Consider the following 18,619-nt stretch of genomic DNA (forward strand, 5'->3'; position numbering starts at 1 on the left):
CGATCAATATTTTTTAATAACAAAAAAAATCCAGCACTGCACTAGCAGTTTCTGCGCGTGTCGGATCGAATCGCAGAACGGTTCAAATACTGATGGCTACTAAAATTCCTTCGTCACCCAGCGATTTTCGGTAACATCAATGTATTGAAGAAGACGAATGTATATACCACCGAAAGTGGAGTGGACTAATTGTATCTCAAGACGCTTAAGGCAGTGCAGGAATAAACAGGGTGGTTATAATTGAACTTTCGCTACTTGATCCGGTGTAAACGGAAAACTATTTACCGTATGGATATCCAACTTCATAAGAAGGATGTCCAGATAATTGGCTGCAGCATTTGCGCTGTTAGTAGTGCCAGTGTTATGACTTCCCGTTAAGCGCCGACAGTGGAGTAGAACTCTGACTCCAGTGGCAGAGGACAAGCAGCGTGGACAGTACTGCGTTGTTAGCAGTGACAGTGCCATGGGTTACCGTTAGGTGCAGTTACTGGTGAGGAGCGCCCACTCCGAGGACCAAGGATATGCAGCGCGAACGGCACACGTTACTGTCCTCGGCTGCGCCAACATGTGAGCCCTACTCCGAGGGAGAAAGGTGCTTTGGACTCCGTTGTTTTTATGTACGATGGAGCTCCGCCTCACATTGCTTGTGAGGTCACTCGGTTATTCCGTAACACATTTGCAGGAAACCGAATAGCTGGCCGATCATTCCGCAACTTGAGGTTTTAAAGATCACCAGATTTGAACCTGTGTGATTTCTGGCTGTAGGGCTGCCTGAAGGACAAGCTTTATCAATGGGACACTAGCACGGTTTGGAGGCTGAAGATGAGCATGGCGAGGAAGGTAGTCAGGTTCCCACCTGGGACGTTTCGGGCAGCAGTAGAGCAATCTCCAATGCGGTTCCAGGCTGCGTGGATGCAGGTGGTCGCAACAGTGAGCAAGATTTGCAACCTGGAACGTAAACGTGGTACGCAGTTAACAAATGCTAACCTCTCATGTGGATTTATTCGCTTTTTCTTTTCCGCGTGTCCTTATAATTACCTGTTTCCACAAGATTTTCATTGTCCTACGATCACTCTTTTTTTAAATTTGTGAAAAGTTCCTATGGGACCAAACTTCGGAGGTCGTCGGTCCGTAGGCTTACACACTACTTAATCTAACTTAAACTAACTTGCGTTAAGGACAACACACACACACACACACACACACACACACACACACACACACCCATTCCCGAGGGAGGACTCGAACCTCCGACGGGGACAGCCGTGCAAACCGTGGAAAGGCGCCTTAGACCGTACGGCTACCCCGCGCGGACTCGTTTTTCGCGTGGGCCCCATTAAGTAGCGAAAGTTTCATTATAACCATCCTGCATATGCTATCAAAGAACTCATTGTCTCTTTCCTCTTATACAACCACGTAAGGCGTTCATGTAGTGTTTTCGGCCTGTCCATGCTACACTGTACGGAGCGAAGCGTCGCATTTATTTTGTCACTGGATTTGCAATACGCTTCGAATTCTTACAAATTCCACGGTGTTCCCCACACTCTGTACAGTAAATTCCGGTTCAATTCGTACGAAAAACTCAGGGCTAATTGTTTTCGCTGTCCTTGTCCTTTCCGAGCTTGTGCCCTGTCTCTAATGACCTCATTGTCAAGGGGATATTGGGCACTTAGCTTCCATCTCCCACGATTTCGTAGTACGTCAGCTTATTGGGATATGCAACGTGGAGCTACAAGGCAGAGTCTGACGCGGAAGCGCACAAAACAAGACATAGAGGACAGACAAGGCAATTTCCTGATTTGTGATCATGGCGGCGCCATCAAAGGCACCGCCCTGCGGTGATATCAGGGGAAGAGCAGGCACGCCGCCACGGTTGGACGACGAAGCTAATGGCTCGTGCGTCGGCGACCGGTCGATGCTATCACTCTCGACGTGGCCCTGTTCTAATTGGAAACGCGATCACCACAATGGGGGCCAATCAGAGCGCTGCGAAGAACTGGCAACCAGCCGGGTCACCCACTTCCTCATTCAGAGCGTCAGTGTGAATGCCCGTTGTAGAAAGGACTGCACTTCCATTTAGTGGATCGCTACAGTGTGCTCATGATGTACGACATTGCCCTCATTCTTCTGCGTTTAGCCCACGTTGATTCATGAATCAACCACATCAAAGCTTCGTTTCAAAATACGGTGCTTCTGTTTCATGAACTGAAAACAGGCATTTTGATATTTTACATCCTGCGGCGTGTAGGTAACGGTTGTTAAGTGAATTCTTATATTCTTTCGGCATGCAACGCACGATAAATTTCGTCCAAACAGACGTACAGACACCGCATCTTCCCAGGTATCTGGCCAACACTGGAGCGGCTGGGAGATCTGGGACTGCTATATCAGTGGAAGAATTGCATCTGTACGCCTATATGGGTGAAATTCAACGAATTACTTAAGACACCGTGAAAAACTGAAGATGCATAGTGTCAGTTTTCCAGGATGACGCTGTCCGGCAGGTCAGCCTGTGTGCCGAACAGGGATTCGAGCCCGGAACCTGAAGTTTCGCGGGCAATGTTCTTACCAACTCAGCTATTTAGACAAGGCTCACGATCTTCCCCACTGTCTTCAAACGTATTTATCAGATCCCACTAGCGTAATGAAACTTCGTCACGTCTGTAAACAGGGCAACAGTAAAGAACAACGAAACATGTGACGGTCGCCAGGACATTGCACGAGTATAAAGTATATCAAATTTAACATAAAAAAACTGTACCATAAGCAGCAGATTTTTAGGAATAATTCGTGTAGGAATGAAACGGCGAAGCATTAGTGGTCGTAAGTCACGGTACCTACCTTTCCAACTCTTTTGGCGATTTTCTGGCAAATGACTCTTTCTCTGTCGCAAACAGAAAGTGGTGTTATTTCTGCATTAATTCTCTTTCGGTTAATTTATTCCCAGTTGTCTGCACCAAGAGTGATACTCAACTGGAAGCAACACTAGCACTCAAAAGGCATCAGAATAGCTTACGAGCGCCCCGCAGACAGTCAGACGCACTCAAATAGTAAAAATGGTTCAAATGGCTCTGAGCACTATGGGACTTAACATCTGAGGTCATCAGTCCCCTAGAACTTCGAATTACTTACACCTAACTAAGCTAAGGACAGTACACACATCCATGCCCGAGGCAGAATTCGAACCTGCGACTGTAGCGGTCTAGCGGTTCCAAACTGTAGCACCTAGAACCGCTCGGCCACTCCGGCCGGCTATAGTATGATAACTTAAAAATACTTCTTAAATAGACTGTCCGCATTCAAGATTAAATTCAAATGCAAACTGAGTCGATCTGCAGTTCGGAACTCTGGCATACAGGTAGGTAATACTACTCGAACTGAAAAAGAGAAAAAGAAGAACGGAAGACAGCAAATTTTTCATCTCAACAACACGTAGTTAAACTTTCCTTTGCTTGAGTATAACGTATTTAAAGTCGCAGAATACTTAATTATGCAGAAAATCTCAGTTAATACAAATGTTTTCTGAGTATGACATGTCATATCGTGAATAAAATCGATGTTGTGGCTATGGTTGCAGTGGATTATCGTACATTGTTGTCTGAGTCAATTATATTTCGTCATGTCGTCTTTAACGAGGATGATAGGACGTCATTGTTTTAAAAATCGTTCATATTATTGGCCTCAATTACTAGTAAATAAAATTATTTAATCCAAACAAAAAACGCAGATGCGTTTCTGACTATATGAACAGCGAAATTAGTTCATGGCTCATGCACACCTAAACATGGCATCGTTTCCACGCTGCATCTCTGTGTAGAGCAGTGTGAACGTGTGCTGTAGTGGAGGACGGTGGGTCGGGCGACTCAAAAGCCGCTCGATGACGGTAGTATCGGTCTACTGCTTTCTATTAGTGCGTATCAGTAGCGCAATATCACATCTGGCAGGCGCTGGAAGGTGAATTTTGACCCACGGACCTCGGGCCTCCTGCATCTGGTGGGCACCATGGCGTACTGGTGCACCTGTATATTGTGGCAAGAGTACCTTTTACGGCATCGAGCCAACTTACATGCCTCAGTATCACAAACATATCCCACTGGATATAGTTCAAAGCAACAGATAACGTTGGTACTGCATCTCACATGTTCGTGAAGTATAAAAGCACAGACGGGCGTTAGTACATAGATCTCAACATTAATCTCCAAAGAAAAAAACAAATTTTACACTGCCCAGGCACGTTGAAATTACCTCTCAGAAGCCTGAATAAACAACTTTTGCAGTGCGGACTGCTGCGAGACGTGCAGGAAGAGTGGTTCAAATGGTTCAAATGGTTCAAATGGCCCTGAGCACTATGGGACTTAACATCTGACCTCATCAGTCCCCTAGACCATAGAACTACTTAAACTTAACTAACCTAAGGACATCACACACATCCATGCCCGAGGCAGGATTCGAACCTGCGACCGTAGCGGTCGCGCGGTTCCAGACTGAAGCGCCTAGAACCGCTCGGCCACATCGGCCGGCTCAGGAAGAGTGTCAGTGAGGTTCTGGAGGTTTTGAAAGGGATGAGGAGCCATGCTGACTCGAGTATCGTCGTCGCGAGCTGCGCTCTTTCTCAGTTTAGGATCCATGGCACGAAGAGCTCGATTGAGGTGGTCCCACAGAGTCTCGATTGGGTTTCAATCCGGGGAGTCTGATGGTCGGGGAAGTACGGTAAACCACGTACGTACACTTTGACCTATATGACATGCTCTATTGTCCTGCTCGTAGAAGCCATCATGCCGAGGAAAAACAAACTTCATGTAGGGGTGGACAAGGTCTCTAAGGATAGATGCGTACTTGTGTGGATCCATTGCGCCTTCTGGAATGACGAGATCACCCAGGGTGTGCCACGAAAACAATCCAGAGACAGTAACGTTCCCTCCTGAGGCTTGGACCCTTCCGACAATTGTTACGTGGTGTTTGCTTTCTGACGTTGCACGCTGTACACGCCAGTGGCCATCTGTCCGATGGAGCATAGAAGGTGATTCATCTGGAACCCCACCTGTTGCCGTACAGCGGACGTCCAGTCGCGGTACTGGCGTCCAAATTCCAGCCTTCGTCGTTGATGAACAGCAGTCAGTCCGGGTACGTGAACCAGCCGCCTGCTGCGGAGGGCCATACGCTGCAACGTTCACTGAACGGTACTGGAAGACAGATTGTTGGTAGCATTTTTAGCATGTTGGTTCATTTGGGTGGTTAGTCGCTCAAGAGTTGCACGTCTGTTCGCCCGTACACATCTCTGCAACCGCCGTTCACCCCGGTGACCTACGTCCTGTGGTGCATGACAGTTGTCACGGCGCCGGTTTTGTATACCGCCGTTTTGCCGTGCACGTTATATTTTAACCACGGCGGCACGCGAAGATTTTAGATACTTAGCCGTTTCGGAAATGCTTCCACCCTCGGCCCGAAAGCTACTGATCATGCCCTTGTGTAGGTCACATAAATCGCTCCGTTTCCACATTACGACGACTGCATTTTTTATATTAAAAAATGAAGAAATACTTCCAGCTGTATTTAAAATGTCGATTTTATTCTGGCAACTAGTTTCAACGTTGTAACGATGTCATATTCAAGCCCAACACTTGCTGACGTCAACTGCGTGCGCCTGATACTAGACGTCAGTGGTGAGGTATGGACGTGCTCCGTGAGGAAGGAGGGTAGTAACAACTATGGATGTACGAAGACTCCATTGTTGGTTGTTTGGTCGGTTGATTTGGGAGAGGGGACCAAACGGCAAGGTCATCGGTCTCTTCGGATTAGGGAAGAATGGGGTAGCCAGTCGGCCGTGCCCTTTCAAAGGAACGGGCCTGGCATTTGTCTGGAGCATTTTAGGGAAATCACTGAAAACCTAAATCAGGATAGCTGGACGCAGGTTTGAACCGTCGTCCACCCCAATGCGAGTCGAGTGTACTGTCCACTGTGCATCTCGCTCCGTGACACCTGCAATGTTGCCACGTACTGCCTCCACTTCTAGTCCTGACGCTTGCCGTCTGTGAGTGGTTATTTCAGGTTGACATCGAACGTATCCAGTGGTCACGTTAATGTGACTGAACCGTGTATAATCTGCGTTATTAATCCATGTCTGTATGGTGAAAATTTTTGTATGAAACAGTGTAAATAAAGACGAAAATGAAACAAACCTTTTCTAACTGGCTGTCTGCAAATGAAGGAACCTCAGATACTGCCCGTAAAAGGCGAGGTTCTGGGTTTCGGTCTCAGTGTGCCACACAGTTACAGTCTGTCAGGGAGTTTCATAACGTTACAACTCTGTGTTTTAGGACCAGTAAACCTAACGATGTAAGCAGGCTATTTTCGCCAGTGCACAGCTTTTGAAATGAGGCGTGGCCTGTTGTTGCAGATGTCGGCGGGAGTGGCCGGCCAGCCCCAGCAGCAGCAGCAGCAGCAGCAGCAGCAGCCGCCGTGCGATGCCGGGCTGGAGGTGCGCGAGGCGGGCCGCGCGCTCAAGGTGCACGCCGAGCTGCCGCACCTGGTCAGCCTGGGCGGCGGCCGACTCAGCACCGCCGTCACCCTGCACCCGCTGCCGCCAGGTCTCTCTCTCTCTCTCTCTCTCTCTCTCTCTCTCACACACACACACACACACACCACCACTATTTATTTTTAGACAGCCAGAAAAGGAAATTATGAATTTTTCTATTCCTAGATTGGTTTTGGCTTGACGGTGTGAAATACACTACTGGCCATTAAAATTGATACACCAAGAAGAAATGCAGATGATAAACAGGGTATTCATTGGACAAATATATTATACTAGAACTGACATGTGATTACATTTTCACCCAATTTGAGTGCATAGATCCTGAGAAATCAATACCAAGAACCACCACCTCTGGCCGTAATAACGGCCTTGATACGCCTGGGCATTGAGTCAAACAGAGCTTGGATGGCGTGTACAGGTACAGCTGCTCATGCAGCTTCAACACGGTACCACAATTCATCAAGAGTAGTGACTGATGTATTGTGATGAGCCAGTTGATCGACCACCATTGACCAGACGTTTTCAATTGTTGAGAGATCTGGAGAATGTGCTGACCAGGGCAGCAGTCGAACATTTTCTGTATCCATAAAGGCCCGTACTGGACCTGCAACATGCGGTCGTGCATTATCCTGCTGAAATGTGGGGTTTCGCAGGGATCGAATGAAGGGTAGAGCCACGGGTCGTAACACATCTGAAATGTAACATCCACTGTTCAAAGCGCCGTCAATACGAACAAGAGGTGACCGAGACGTGTAACCAATGGCACCCCATACCATCACGCCGGGTGATACGCCAGTATGGCGATGACAAATACACGCTTCCAATGTGCGTTCACCGCGATGTCTCCAAACACGGATGCGACCATCATGATGCTGTAAACAGAACCTGGATTCATCCGAGAAAATGACGTTTTGCCATTCGTGCACCCATGTTCGTCGTTGAGTACACCATCGCAGGCGCTCCTGTTTGTGATTCAGCGTCAAGGGTAAGTGCAGCCTTGGTCTCCGAGCTGATAGTCCATGCTGCTGCAAACTTCGTCGAACTGTTCGTGAAAATGGTTGGTGTCTTGCAAACGTCCCCATCTGTTGACTCAGGGATCGAGACGTGGTTGCACGATCCGTTACAGCCATGCGGATAAGGTGCCTGTCATCTCGATTGCTAGTGATACGAGGCCGTTGGGACCCAGCACGGCGTTCCGTATTACCCTCCTCAACCCAATCATTGGATCTCGACCAACGCGAGCAGCAACGTCGCGATGCGATAAACCGCAATCGCGATAGGCTTTATCAACGTCGGAAACGTGATGGTACGCATTTCTCCTACTTACACGAGGCATCACAACAACGTTTCACTAGGCAACGCCGGTCAACTGCTGTTTGTGTATGAGAAATTGGTTGGAAACTTTCGTCATGTCAGCACGTTGTAGGTGCTGCCACCGGCGCAAACCTTGTGTGAATGCTCTGAAAAGCTAATCATCTGCATATCACAGCATCTTCTTCCTGTTGCTTAAATTTCGCGTCTGTAGCACGTTATCTTCGTGGTGTAGCATATTTAACGGCCAGTAGTATATAATCCAGACATTCGCCTTACAGGGAGTGCAGATTTCTCTAAAACCTCAACTCTGATTATTTCGTAGACGGTAGATTCAGTAGCTGTTTTCTACTTTCCTTTATCTGCTTTCTAATACGAGGTGTGTGATACTGCTGGCTCGACCTGTTTGCAGTTCTATTTCGTATTATTCTTCGTCTGTTTTCGTTATGCAGTGGGCTTTTGGCCGATAACTGTACCGAAATCTTGCAAAATAGAAACCAATGATTTCACCAGGGAACCCGTGTGACACTTTGGCACTTTTATAATTTCAAATAATGACAGCATATGGAATAAGCGAAGTCATTTGGATTAGTGTTGCTTTGTGAATGAAGAGGAAACATCTTTATAAATGAGCCGAACGACGTAAAGCAGTAATCGTGAATTTATGATACATCCTTGTATATACATTTCTATGTCTCCAAAAACGTCTTCTCTATTCAGAATGTTTTTCCGGGTTTATACGACGGGCAGGGATCAGGGACCGTCAGTACGGCCACTTAATCTCTAACTCGACAAACATTTTCAGTTACAGTACACCCGTTAGGCCGTAGTACCAACAGGTAAATCACAATTGAAGGCGAAAATGACAAATACATTTGTCGTGTCAGAAAACATGTTTGTTTAGAAAAGTCAGCTTGTGTGACGGGCAGAGACAATGGCCCTCCGCACTGGTCACAGTTATTATCTATGAAAATGCTACATACAAATTACCCAGTTAATAAGTAATTTAAGAAAAGTAAATTGGTCGAACTTCTTTGCAGATTAAAACTGTGTGCCTGACCGAGACTCGAACTCGCGACCTTTGCCTTTTGAGGGCAAGTGCTCTGCTGAGTGAACTACCCAAGTACGACTCACGCCCCGTCCTCACAGCTTCAGTTCTGCCAGTGCCTCGTCTCCTACCTTCCAAACTTCACAGAAGCTCTTCTGCAAACCTTTCTGAACTACCACTCCTGCAGGAAAAGATATTGTTGAGACATGGCTCAGCCACAGCCTGGGGGATGTTCCCAGAGTGAAATTTTCACTCTGCAGCGGAGTGTGCGGTGATATGAAACTTCCTGGCAATTTAAAATGTGTGCCGGACTCCAACTCAGAACCTTTCCTTTTTGCGGGAAAGTGCTCTACATCCCCCAGACTGTGGCTAAGTCCTGTCTTCACAATATCCTTTCTTCCAGGAGTGCTAGTTCTGCAAGGTTCGCAGAACAGCTTCTGTGAAGTTTGGAAGGTAGGAGATGTACTGGCAGAATGGAAGCTGTGAGGACTTGCCATGAGTCATGTTTGGGTAGCTCAGTCGGTGGAGCACTTTCCCGCGAAAGGCAAAGGCCCCGAGTTCAAGTCTCGGTCCTGCACACCGTTTTAAAGTGCCAGGAAGTTTCATATCAGCGCACACTCCGCTGCTGAGTGAAAATTTCATTCAAATAAAACGGTATTTGCATTAAGATACTATGAAATGCGAGTCTTTTATTTATGATTAATAAGTTAGCTTCGAAAAATATAGCTATGCAGCTGGGCATCCATGATGGCCTTTTGCCCATGATAGTTAAAAGTGTCTTTTATGGTAAATTTTCCACAGATAGTAAATCCTAGCGAAAAATCGGTATGAAACCGATTAAAAAACTTTTTTAACGATACCTCATTCATCCCTGCACGATTAGTATGTGTCTGAGAAAGGGATATTGACTTATGAAATAATATATATGTTCACTAAGTAGTACGTCACAAGGGGAAGTTTTATAAATAATTAAGATAACGAATTGTCCTTGACTGAGCCGCAATGTTTAAACTCACTATGACATGACAGAACTGGGCAATATCCAAAAGAATGAAGGTGCACATGGTAGAATCATTAGTGTTGCCTGTGTTCTTCTACGGCTGCAAGATCTGGACCATGAAAGCCAATAACAAGAGCCGAATTGATGCTTTCTAGATGTGATGTTGGAGGGAGATGGTGGACGTACAATAGACAAAAACAAGAACCATTGCTTCCGTTATAGAGCAACTTAGCATCACAAGAAGTATATCTTCTTACCGGTCAAAGATACTTCAAGTTTCTTGGAAACTTTTTGAGACGACAAGGGAATAACTTAGAAAAGATCGTCTAGAAACCCAAAATCTAGAGCAGACGACCGCGACAGAGAGTAGCAAACTGATGGCTGGATCCAGCGAAGGAGATTACCGGTCTACCTCTCCTAATTATATTAAGAAGAGCTAAATATCGCTGTGGACAGAGACGTCTGTTCGGCGATTCATCTGGAAGAAACGAGGTCACTATACTCAGCAAAGAGTAGACCACCATAATAACGATTTCTGTTGTCACTTTGTTTGTACTTAGACTGCTCGGTCTGTTTCTACTAGAAAGTTCGATAAGTTGGTGTGTTAAAGGTTTAGTAGTGGCTGTTTCCTGTATGTCGTGGTTTGGCGTACGTGTGCTAAATTTCTATTCTTAAGAGTCTTCTTTCTGTGCCGAATAATCTTATTGTTCTGTTTGGCTAGCCACCCAGACAGACCGTACGCCCATCCAGCCTTAGATGTAATCGTACAATGATTTCCTCACCACGAAAGTCAACAAGTTGATTATTATGGTCCACAATACGCAGCTCCAAATAGTTCAATGTCTGACCTGTCTCTGATGATGATGATGATGTTTGGTTTGTGGGGCGCTCAACTGCGTGGTTATCAGCGCCCATACAATTTCCCAAACTTTGCTCAGCCCAATTTCGCCACTTTCCTGGATGATGATGAAATGATGAGGACAACACAAACACCCAGTCATCTCGAGGCAGGTGAAAATCCCTGACCCCGCCGGGAATCGAACCCGGGACCCCGGGCTCGGGAAGCGAGAACGCTACCGCGAGACCACGAGCGGCGGACTGACCTGTCTCTGGAAGGTATATTGCATTGGCAGCGGTCTCACCAATCTTATACCCCGTTGCAACTGAGGGGAAGAATCCATAAATAGTATGAATCAGGCTGTCGTTGAGATACGAGTTCGTTGCAGTGTTACACTAGACTCGGATCGTGCTAACAGGAAGTATGTCCACAGTCTGATCTGACCTGTAAAATTTACTTGGATCCTTCTCCAAAACCTGTCCTTTTGTGAAACCCAGTAGGCGCCCTATTGAACCTTTCCGGTTAAAGTCAGTTATTGCATTATAGTCCTTATTTCATATTTAAGTTTATTGATGTTTTCACGTAGCTCAATACCTTTTCCTGACTGTTTTAAGACTTCATTTAAATCATCGATATACACTCCTGGAATTTGAAATAAGAACACCGTGAATTCATTGTCCCAGGAAGGGGAAACTTTATTGACACATTCCTGGGGTCAGATACATCACATGATCACACTGACAGAACCACAGGCACATAGACACAGGCAACAGAGCATGCACAATGTCGGCACTAGTACAGTGTATATCCACCTTTCGCAGCAATGCAGGCTGCTATTCTCCCATGGAGACGATCGTAGAGATGCTGGATGTAGTCCTGTGGAACGGCTTGCCATGCCATTTCCACCTGGCGCCTCAGTTGGACCAGCGTTCGTGCTGGACGTGCAGACCGCGTGAGACGACGCTTCATCCAGTCCCAAACATGCTCAATGGGGGACTGATCCGGAGATCTTGCTGGCCAGGGTAGTTGACTTACACCTTCTAGAGCACGTTGGGTGGCACGGGATACATGCGGACGTGCATTGTCCTGTTGGAACAGCAATTTCCCTTGCCGGTCTAGGAATGGTAGAACGATGGGTTCGATGACGGTTTGGATGTACCGTGCACTATTCAGTGTCCCCTCGACGATCACCAGTGGTGTACGGCCAGTGTAGGAGATCGCTCCCCACACCATGATGCCGGGTGTTGGCCCTGTGTGCCTCGGTCGTATGCAATCCTGATTGTGGCGCTCATCTGCACGGCGCCAAACACGCACGGCGCCAAACACGCATACGACCATCATTGGCACCAAGGCAGAAGTGACTCTCATCGCTGAAGACGACACGTCTCCATTCGTCCCTCCATTCACGCCTGTCGCGACACCACTGGAGGCGGGCTGCACGATGTTGGGGCGTGAGCGGAAGACGGCCTAACGGTGTGCGGGACCGTAGCCCAGCTTCATGGAGACGGTTGCGAATGGTCCTCGCCGATACCCCAGGAGCAACAGTGTCCCTAATTTGCTGGGAAGTGGCGGTGCGGTCCCCTACGGCACTGCGTAGGATCCTACGGTCTTGGCGTGCATCCGTGCGTCGCTGCGGTCCGGTCCCAGGTCGACGGGCACGTGCACCTTCCGCCGACCACTGGCGACAACATCGATGTACTGTGGAGACCTCACGCCCCACGTGTTGAGCAATTCGGCGGTACGTCCACCCGGCCTCCCGCATGCCCACTATACGCCCTCGCTCAAAATCCGTCAACTGCACATACGGTTCACGTCCACGCTGTCGCGGCATGCTACCAGTGTTAAAGACTGCGATGGAGCTCCGTATGCCACGGCAAACTGGCTGACACTGACGGCGGCGGTGCACAAATGCTGCGCAGATAGCGCCATTCGACGGCCAACACCGCGGTTCCTGGTGTGTCCGCTGTGCCGTGCGTATGATCATTGCTTGTACAGCCCTCTCGCAGTGTCCGGAGCAAGTATGGTGGGTCTGACACACCGGTGTCAATGTGTTCTTTTTTCCATTTCCAGCAGTGTATATGCACCCAGTTCTATTTCCACAATGTCTTTTTCACCATTAATATCTAGATGCAGTTTGTTGTTAGTCTCAGTGATATTTGGGATGCTTTTGTACATCTCCAGTCCAATCACTGCAACGCTCCATTCACCAATGCTTAAATCAATTGGCGGAAAGTAATTTTCATGCAATACAGAAGATCGTTCTTTCAACATCAAAGTGTAGGACATTGCATCTGAACCTCAATTGATGAAGGAATGCTTAAAGCTCCTCCTTATATAGCATGCTGCTTCTTCTTCTTTGTAAACGCCAAGAGAAACATGATGCATAGATGTCCACAGAGGTATGTATTTAAGTCCTGATAGCGCCGATAATTGTAGAACACACGTCTTCTGTGAGTGAAGTATCGCTGTAATTCTTCTGGCAGTCACAGGTCACCAAATTAGTAGACGGTATCCACATTTTACATAACATATGATACCCACTGGGTGCCGGGACCTCCAGCAACATCTAAGCTCACAATTCTACATTCACCAGTTTTCCACATAGTCTTTGGTAATGTATGCCGCATAAACACACCACAGAATCTTGGAATGTTGAATTTCTTTCTAACGAACTTAAGACGATCAGTATTTGTGAATGGTCGATCTGGTAGGACCGCTAACTGGAATAGATCTAGCTCTTTCCTGTACAGTTTCAAGTATAATCCTATTCCCATGGCTGCGGCTTCCATCATGCAGTTATGTCTTCTTGCTTCTTCTAACTGCGCTTGGAAGTTTTGCGCGTTCTTGACCATTCGAGCAATAGCTGCAGCACCACCAGCGAGGGACCCTACTTCCGAGGGTGTGTAGAGGGCCTGGATGAGAAATGGAAGAAAACTATCCGCTTCTTCTTCTTCCCGCACCTTCCTGCGTTTTTAGCTGCATACATCGCTGTCAGGATACAGTTCTTCAAACAGCTCTGCTTCCCGTCCTTGTCCTTCTTCTCGTTTAGCGCACAATGTGCAGCATTCATAACTCGCTTGAAATTCATCACTCCTAAACCCAACTTAATTTTTCCTCGCATGGTTTTATCAACTGCAAATGCTGCGATGCTGCGTTGACCTATATCAATATCCTTTATTTCCGTATTGCCTTAGTCTTATCAGTTAAAATCCTATCTGCAATATGACGACTTGATAGATCTTTATTTGCAGTGTATGCAATGTCGTGTTTCATACACGCTTCGTTGCGTTTTTGAATCTCTTTCCCAGGTCTACAGTAGTTACATCCAAGGATGTGTAATTCCAGTGGCAGTTCATCTAGAATAGCACCACCTCCTGCAATGCGTCTCCTAGCATTCAAGTTATGCTACTGCAGTGGTTGTGGACTGTGCGCCCACATTATATAGCAAATCGTTAGCATCAATCCAACTGTTTTGCGCGGCAGGAAAACCAAGCCATTTGACTAGTGCTTTAATTCCCCGATGTCTTATGACTCTTTCCACGAGACACGCATCCAGTTCTGAGATTATCTATAACTCCTCGGTGTAGAAGCAGCCTGCAGTTTCTTCGCCTTTACTACCCTTCAATATATAAGTTCTAGGATTCGTTCTTTGCACCTTGAAACTGTAAATATCTCTGTTGACCCGTTCGGTAGGTCTGATTTCCCAAATCCTGTGTTGTGTTTTGAGATATGTACCAAACACCTACATTAAATTTCTGTCTTTGTGGATCCAGCATTTCAATGCGATAGTACACCATCTCCACAAGTCAATTGGTCTCATTTTTATTGTGGTACGTTTGGTTCGATTATACTGAGCAATTATTTCTGGGAGGATATATGTCCGTTTGTATGAGCCGTGAAGGTTAAAACACATCCACATTCGACCTTCTATTGTTCTGTTCAGGTGCTCCACGATACTTGCCTTCAGGTGAGTGAATGTTGAGTAGTGATGTACTCCGTACCACTGCATCACGGTCTTGAAATACCTGTTGTAAAACTCCCCGGCGTGGTCGGTTTGGAGGCTGCCTGGGCATCGATTCGTTCCTGTCTGTAGCAAACGCTCAAAAACATCCGTGACATTTCTACCCGTATTTGTTTTAACTGATTATGAGTATGTGTCAATAACCATTAAAATATATTTGAATCCATTGTCCTCATGTGAATATTCCCTCATATCTACAAGATCAGATTTCCATAAGTCATCCAAGCCTTTAATCATAACATGCCTTCAAGCGTATGTTTTGCTTCCTGGCTTGTGCAATTCTCGAACTATTGTCTCCATACTTATTTGATGATACCTCTCCCTCTAAGCTCAGAGATTATTGAAACAGACTCATCCGAATGGGCTGTATTACCTGCAGCAGCTGATGCCATGAGCAGTCGTAGTCGATCTATTAGCTCGTCGGGCGCTTAAATTATTCAATCACACGGATACCATCATTTACATGAAGGAGAAAAAGATCTCATGGATGCGTTAAATCTTTAAGTTTGCTGCTATTCAATACCTTGAATTCTATGGGTGTCCGCCGGCCGCGGTGGTCTCGCGGTTCTAGGCGCGCAGTCCGGAACCGCGCGACTGCTACGGTCGCAGGTTCGAATCCTGCCTCGGGCATGGATGTGTGTGATGTCCTTAGGTTAGTTAGGTTTAAGTAGTTCTAAGTTCTAGGGGACTGATGACCACAGCTGTTAAGTCCCATAGTGCTGTAACCTCCCCCTCACTTACCGACCTTAATGACAGTGAAAAATGAAACCGCGTGTACCTAATGGGAGTTTTGGAAAAGCAATCGTCACCGAAGTTAACCTGTCGGTAAAGAGGGAGGAAAGGGTTACATCTAAATGAAAGGAAAGGTGCTAATGAAACTGGTGGAAATTAATTTTGAAAAGGGGTAAAGTTAATAAAGAAAGTAAATGTGCAGCCGTTACGTTAACAATTAACCAGCGGTAATTAGGTATTTGAGATTTGGGGGAAATCACGGTCGCCAGTCCTAAGGACAATTACTATAGTAACTGAAAAAGAAAGGTTATTACACATATAATTAGCACTAGAAGCGTGGCAACTGAAGGTTGACACGCGTAGTGTGAAAACTGAAAGTTTGTCAGAAGTAATAAATTTCGCTACACCCTGACTTAATTTAGCAAAAGAATTAATAAAACCGGAAAATCGAAAGTTAGTTTAGTGACTAAAGTTAATAGTGAGCTTTCTTTCTGAAGCACATCGAAATTCAGTAAAATACGGTTAGTCTTGGACTACCTCAACAATCATTTCAAAAGCTACTTGAATCTACGCAATTTAGAAAGAAGAGATTTAACTTTGAGCCTGAATTAAATGATTCTGAACAATTAACAACAGTAAAATTTAGTACGTACCAAGCTGAGCTGCAGTCACAGGTAAGCTAAAATATGGTAACAAAACTCGCACTCTTAATTTGTGCTTGTGTAATCTGAATATTGTAGCCAGCTAACTGAACTTTGAAATTAAAGCAGTGAAATAGAATTAGCTATATTACTTTAGTGCTGGCGTTTAAATTTCAACGACACTCGGGTTCATTTCGGAAAAGGAAGGAACCCTGCTTGGTAATGCAATTGGGACAATGAGCAACAAACGTTCATGCTAAGTTGCTGTAATTATATTGACGAAAATGGAACAAGATTAAAAGCTGAGGTCTGCCATACAGCTCTAAAACTTTACGTGCGTCCAGTCTTCCTTGTCGGTTGATTGAAGGTTTGAAGCCGTCGGTCGAGGAGGTGGCGACAGTCACTCATTGTCGGCCGTCGCTGTTGCAGAAGCTGGATGTTGGCGCGCCTTCTTCTCGACACGGTCACCAGACGAAACGGGCTCTTGATGTGCGCTAGTTAATGTTTCCCGTCCGCGACACCATGTCAGAAACTATCATCTAAAGTCGAGCGCAATTACATGCTGCCAAACCCCGAAAGCGCGGCAACTCGCGGGAGCGTCACACAACACACCTGCTCCACTCGCTCCTCCCGCCACACTCCTTCTCTCAGCCCGCGCTCCACGCGGCAGAGTTAACACTACCAAAGATCCTACACACTTTGATTCTTCACCCGACCTATCGACGTAATCGTTCGATAGCAGTTTTCCCTAGGCAAGACCCAGCGTAAAAATACAAATAATATTTACGAAACAAACCAATTATACATCGACATAAATGCATAAATATACAAATAGTAAAACAATTACAATATACAAAGAGACAGAAATGTCATATCTTGAGGTAACAAAGCAAGGAAAAAAAATAGTACAATAGATGGAAATAGGAGGATATGCATTTCCGGCGTTACAGTGCTCAGAACCATTTTCTATGGGTGTCCTTTCCATCGACTCATGAAGAAAAGTAGTGTGAAAATAGTGTTGATGTGTCTGCTTGTGAAAATGTAAAATTAATTTTTAGTTGGATAAGAAAGAAATGAATTTTTACCTCGGAACCTCTTTTTTTTCCTCCAACCCTGTTCCCGCTTTGACAGTGTACAGTTTTAAACACATGTTATGTCTGTAGTTTTCTTCAAGCACAGGAGACATAATTTTAGACATGTCTGCTATATATCTTTGGAAGTAGACACGGTCACGTGTCTCCTGCTCCCATAACCCAATTTGTGCTGCATGATACGCATAATTCCATACAACCATTCTATATATTTTATCTTCCATCTTAAACTTCACCTCCTTAATAGCACTCATATTCAGCAAAACTAATGTAATTTGAGACGTGCGCAGCCTTTATATACATATACATACATAATGCAATAGGGGATAAGGGTTTTTTGTAAATCAAAACAACAAAGACGTATAGTGACCAATTTTTTCTTGGTTTATTCAGTTTACACAAATACAATATAGTTCTTGAGGTACAATATGAAATTCTTGAGGTATAAATTGACTGCTATTCCAATGCAGAAATACTTTTAATTTACTCGCTACAACAACACTGGTAGGAATTTTTTTTATAAATCTACGAAAAAACTAATGTCGAGATACTTTCTTTACTACAACTAAATTCCACAGCCCCAGTAACATAGCTTTTACAATAATTATGATGGACTGTGCACACTTAGAATCTAATTTCAACAGTCTCCAATAGCAAAAGGTTTTTATAATAACAATTCTGATGGACTGTGAGCTATATATATATATATATATATATATATATATATATATATATACACTTAAAAACTATTCTGACTTGGATGGCTAGCAGCAGGTGTATTTACAGGCTACACATACGTTGCATATGAACAAATAAATCACTATATAATTTTTTCTATTTTTGCTTTATTATTTTTTATGCTTTTTCTTTCGCACGCACGCGCACACACACACACACACACACACACACACACACACACACACACACACACACACACACACACACACACACACACACACACACCTCACTATCACTCAGGGTCCCCCCATCCCTTCTCGCACTACAAGTGAGTAGTGTGAGTACGGGAGAGTTTCCATCCCGTCATCACAAATGACCCTTTTACCGTCATCTCGATCGAATACTGGTCTGCCGCGCCATATGCAGTGGCTGTGGTGCAACACCACGAACATCTCTGCACGGCACTTCAATAGAGGGGGCTCTCGATGCCGTACAACGCACACCCTTAGCCCGCCTCTGGGTGGCACCTCCCAATGTACGATATGCGTACATTGTTTGGTGTAGACATACGAACTCTACGATCGGCAATCCATTCGTCTCGTCCTTCATAAGACCAATAACCTTCTTGTTCTGTGAAATAACACCATAAGGATTATCGGCCGTGTATGAGGACATGTCGAATTCACTACCATAGCACCTCATTACTTCATATGGATCGCAGTTC

At 45.6% G+C, this 18,619-nt stretch overlaps 1 protein-coding gene across 4 annotated transcripts in view; it reads left to right on the forward strand.

The window, feature by feature from the left end:
* Positions 1-18,619, forward strand: part of LOC126162305 (pleckstrin homology-like domain family B member 1) — a 1,095,423-nt gene that overhangs the window by 784,472 nt on the left and 292,332 nt on the right. For all 4 annotated transcript variants that reach the window (XM_049918725.1, XM_049918724.1, XM_049918726.1 and 1 more), the window contains one exon: positions 6,398-6,587. In XM_049918725.1, the coding sequence (XP_049774682.1) occupies positions 6,398-6,587 (190 nt within the window). The remainder of the gene's footprint in view (positions 1-6,397; positions 6,588-18,619) is intronic.

This window comes from Schistocerca cancellata, chromosome 2, assembly GCF_023864275.1.
Source record: "Schistocerca cancellata isolate TAMUIC-IGC-003103 chromosome 2, iqSchCanc2.1, whole genome shotgun sequence".
NCBI classification, from domain to species: Eukaryota; Metazoa; Arthropoda; class Insecta; order Orthoptera; family Acrididae; genus Schistocerca; species Schistocerca cancellata.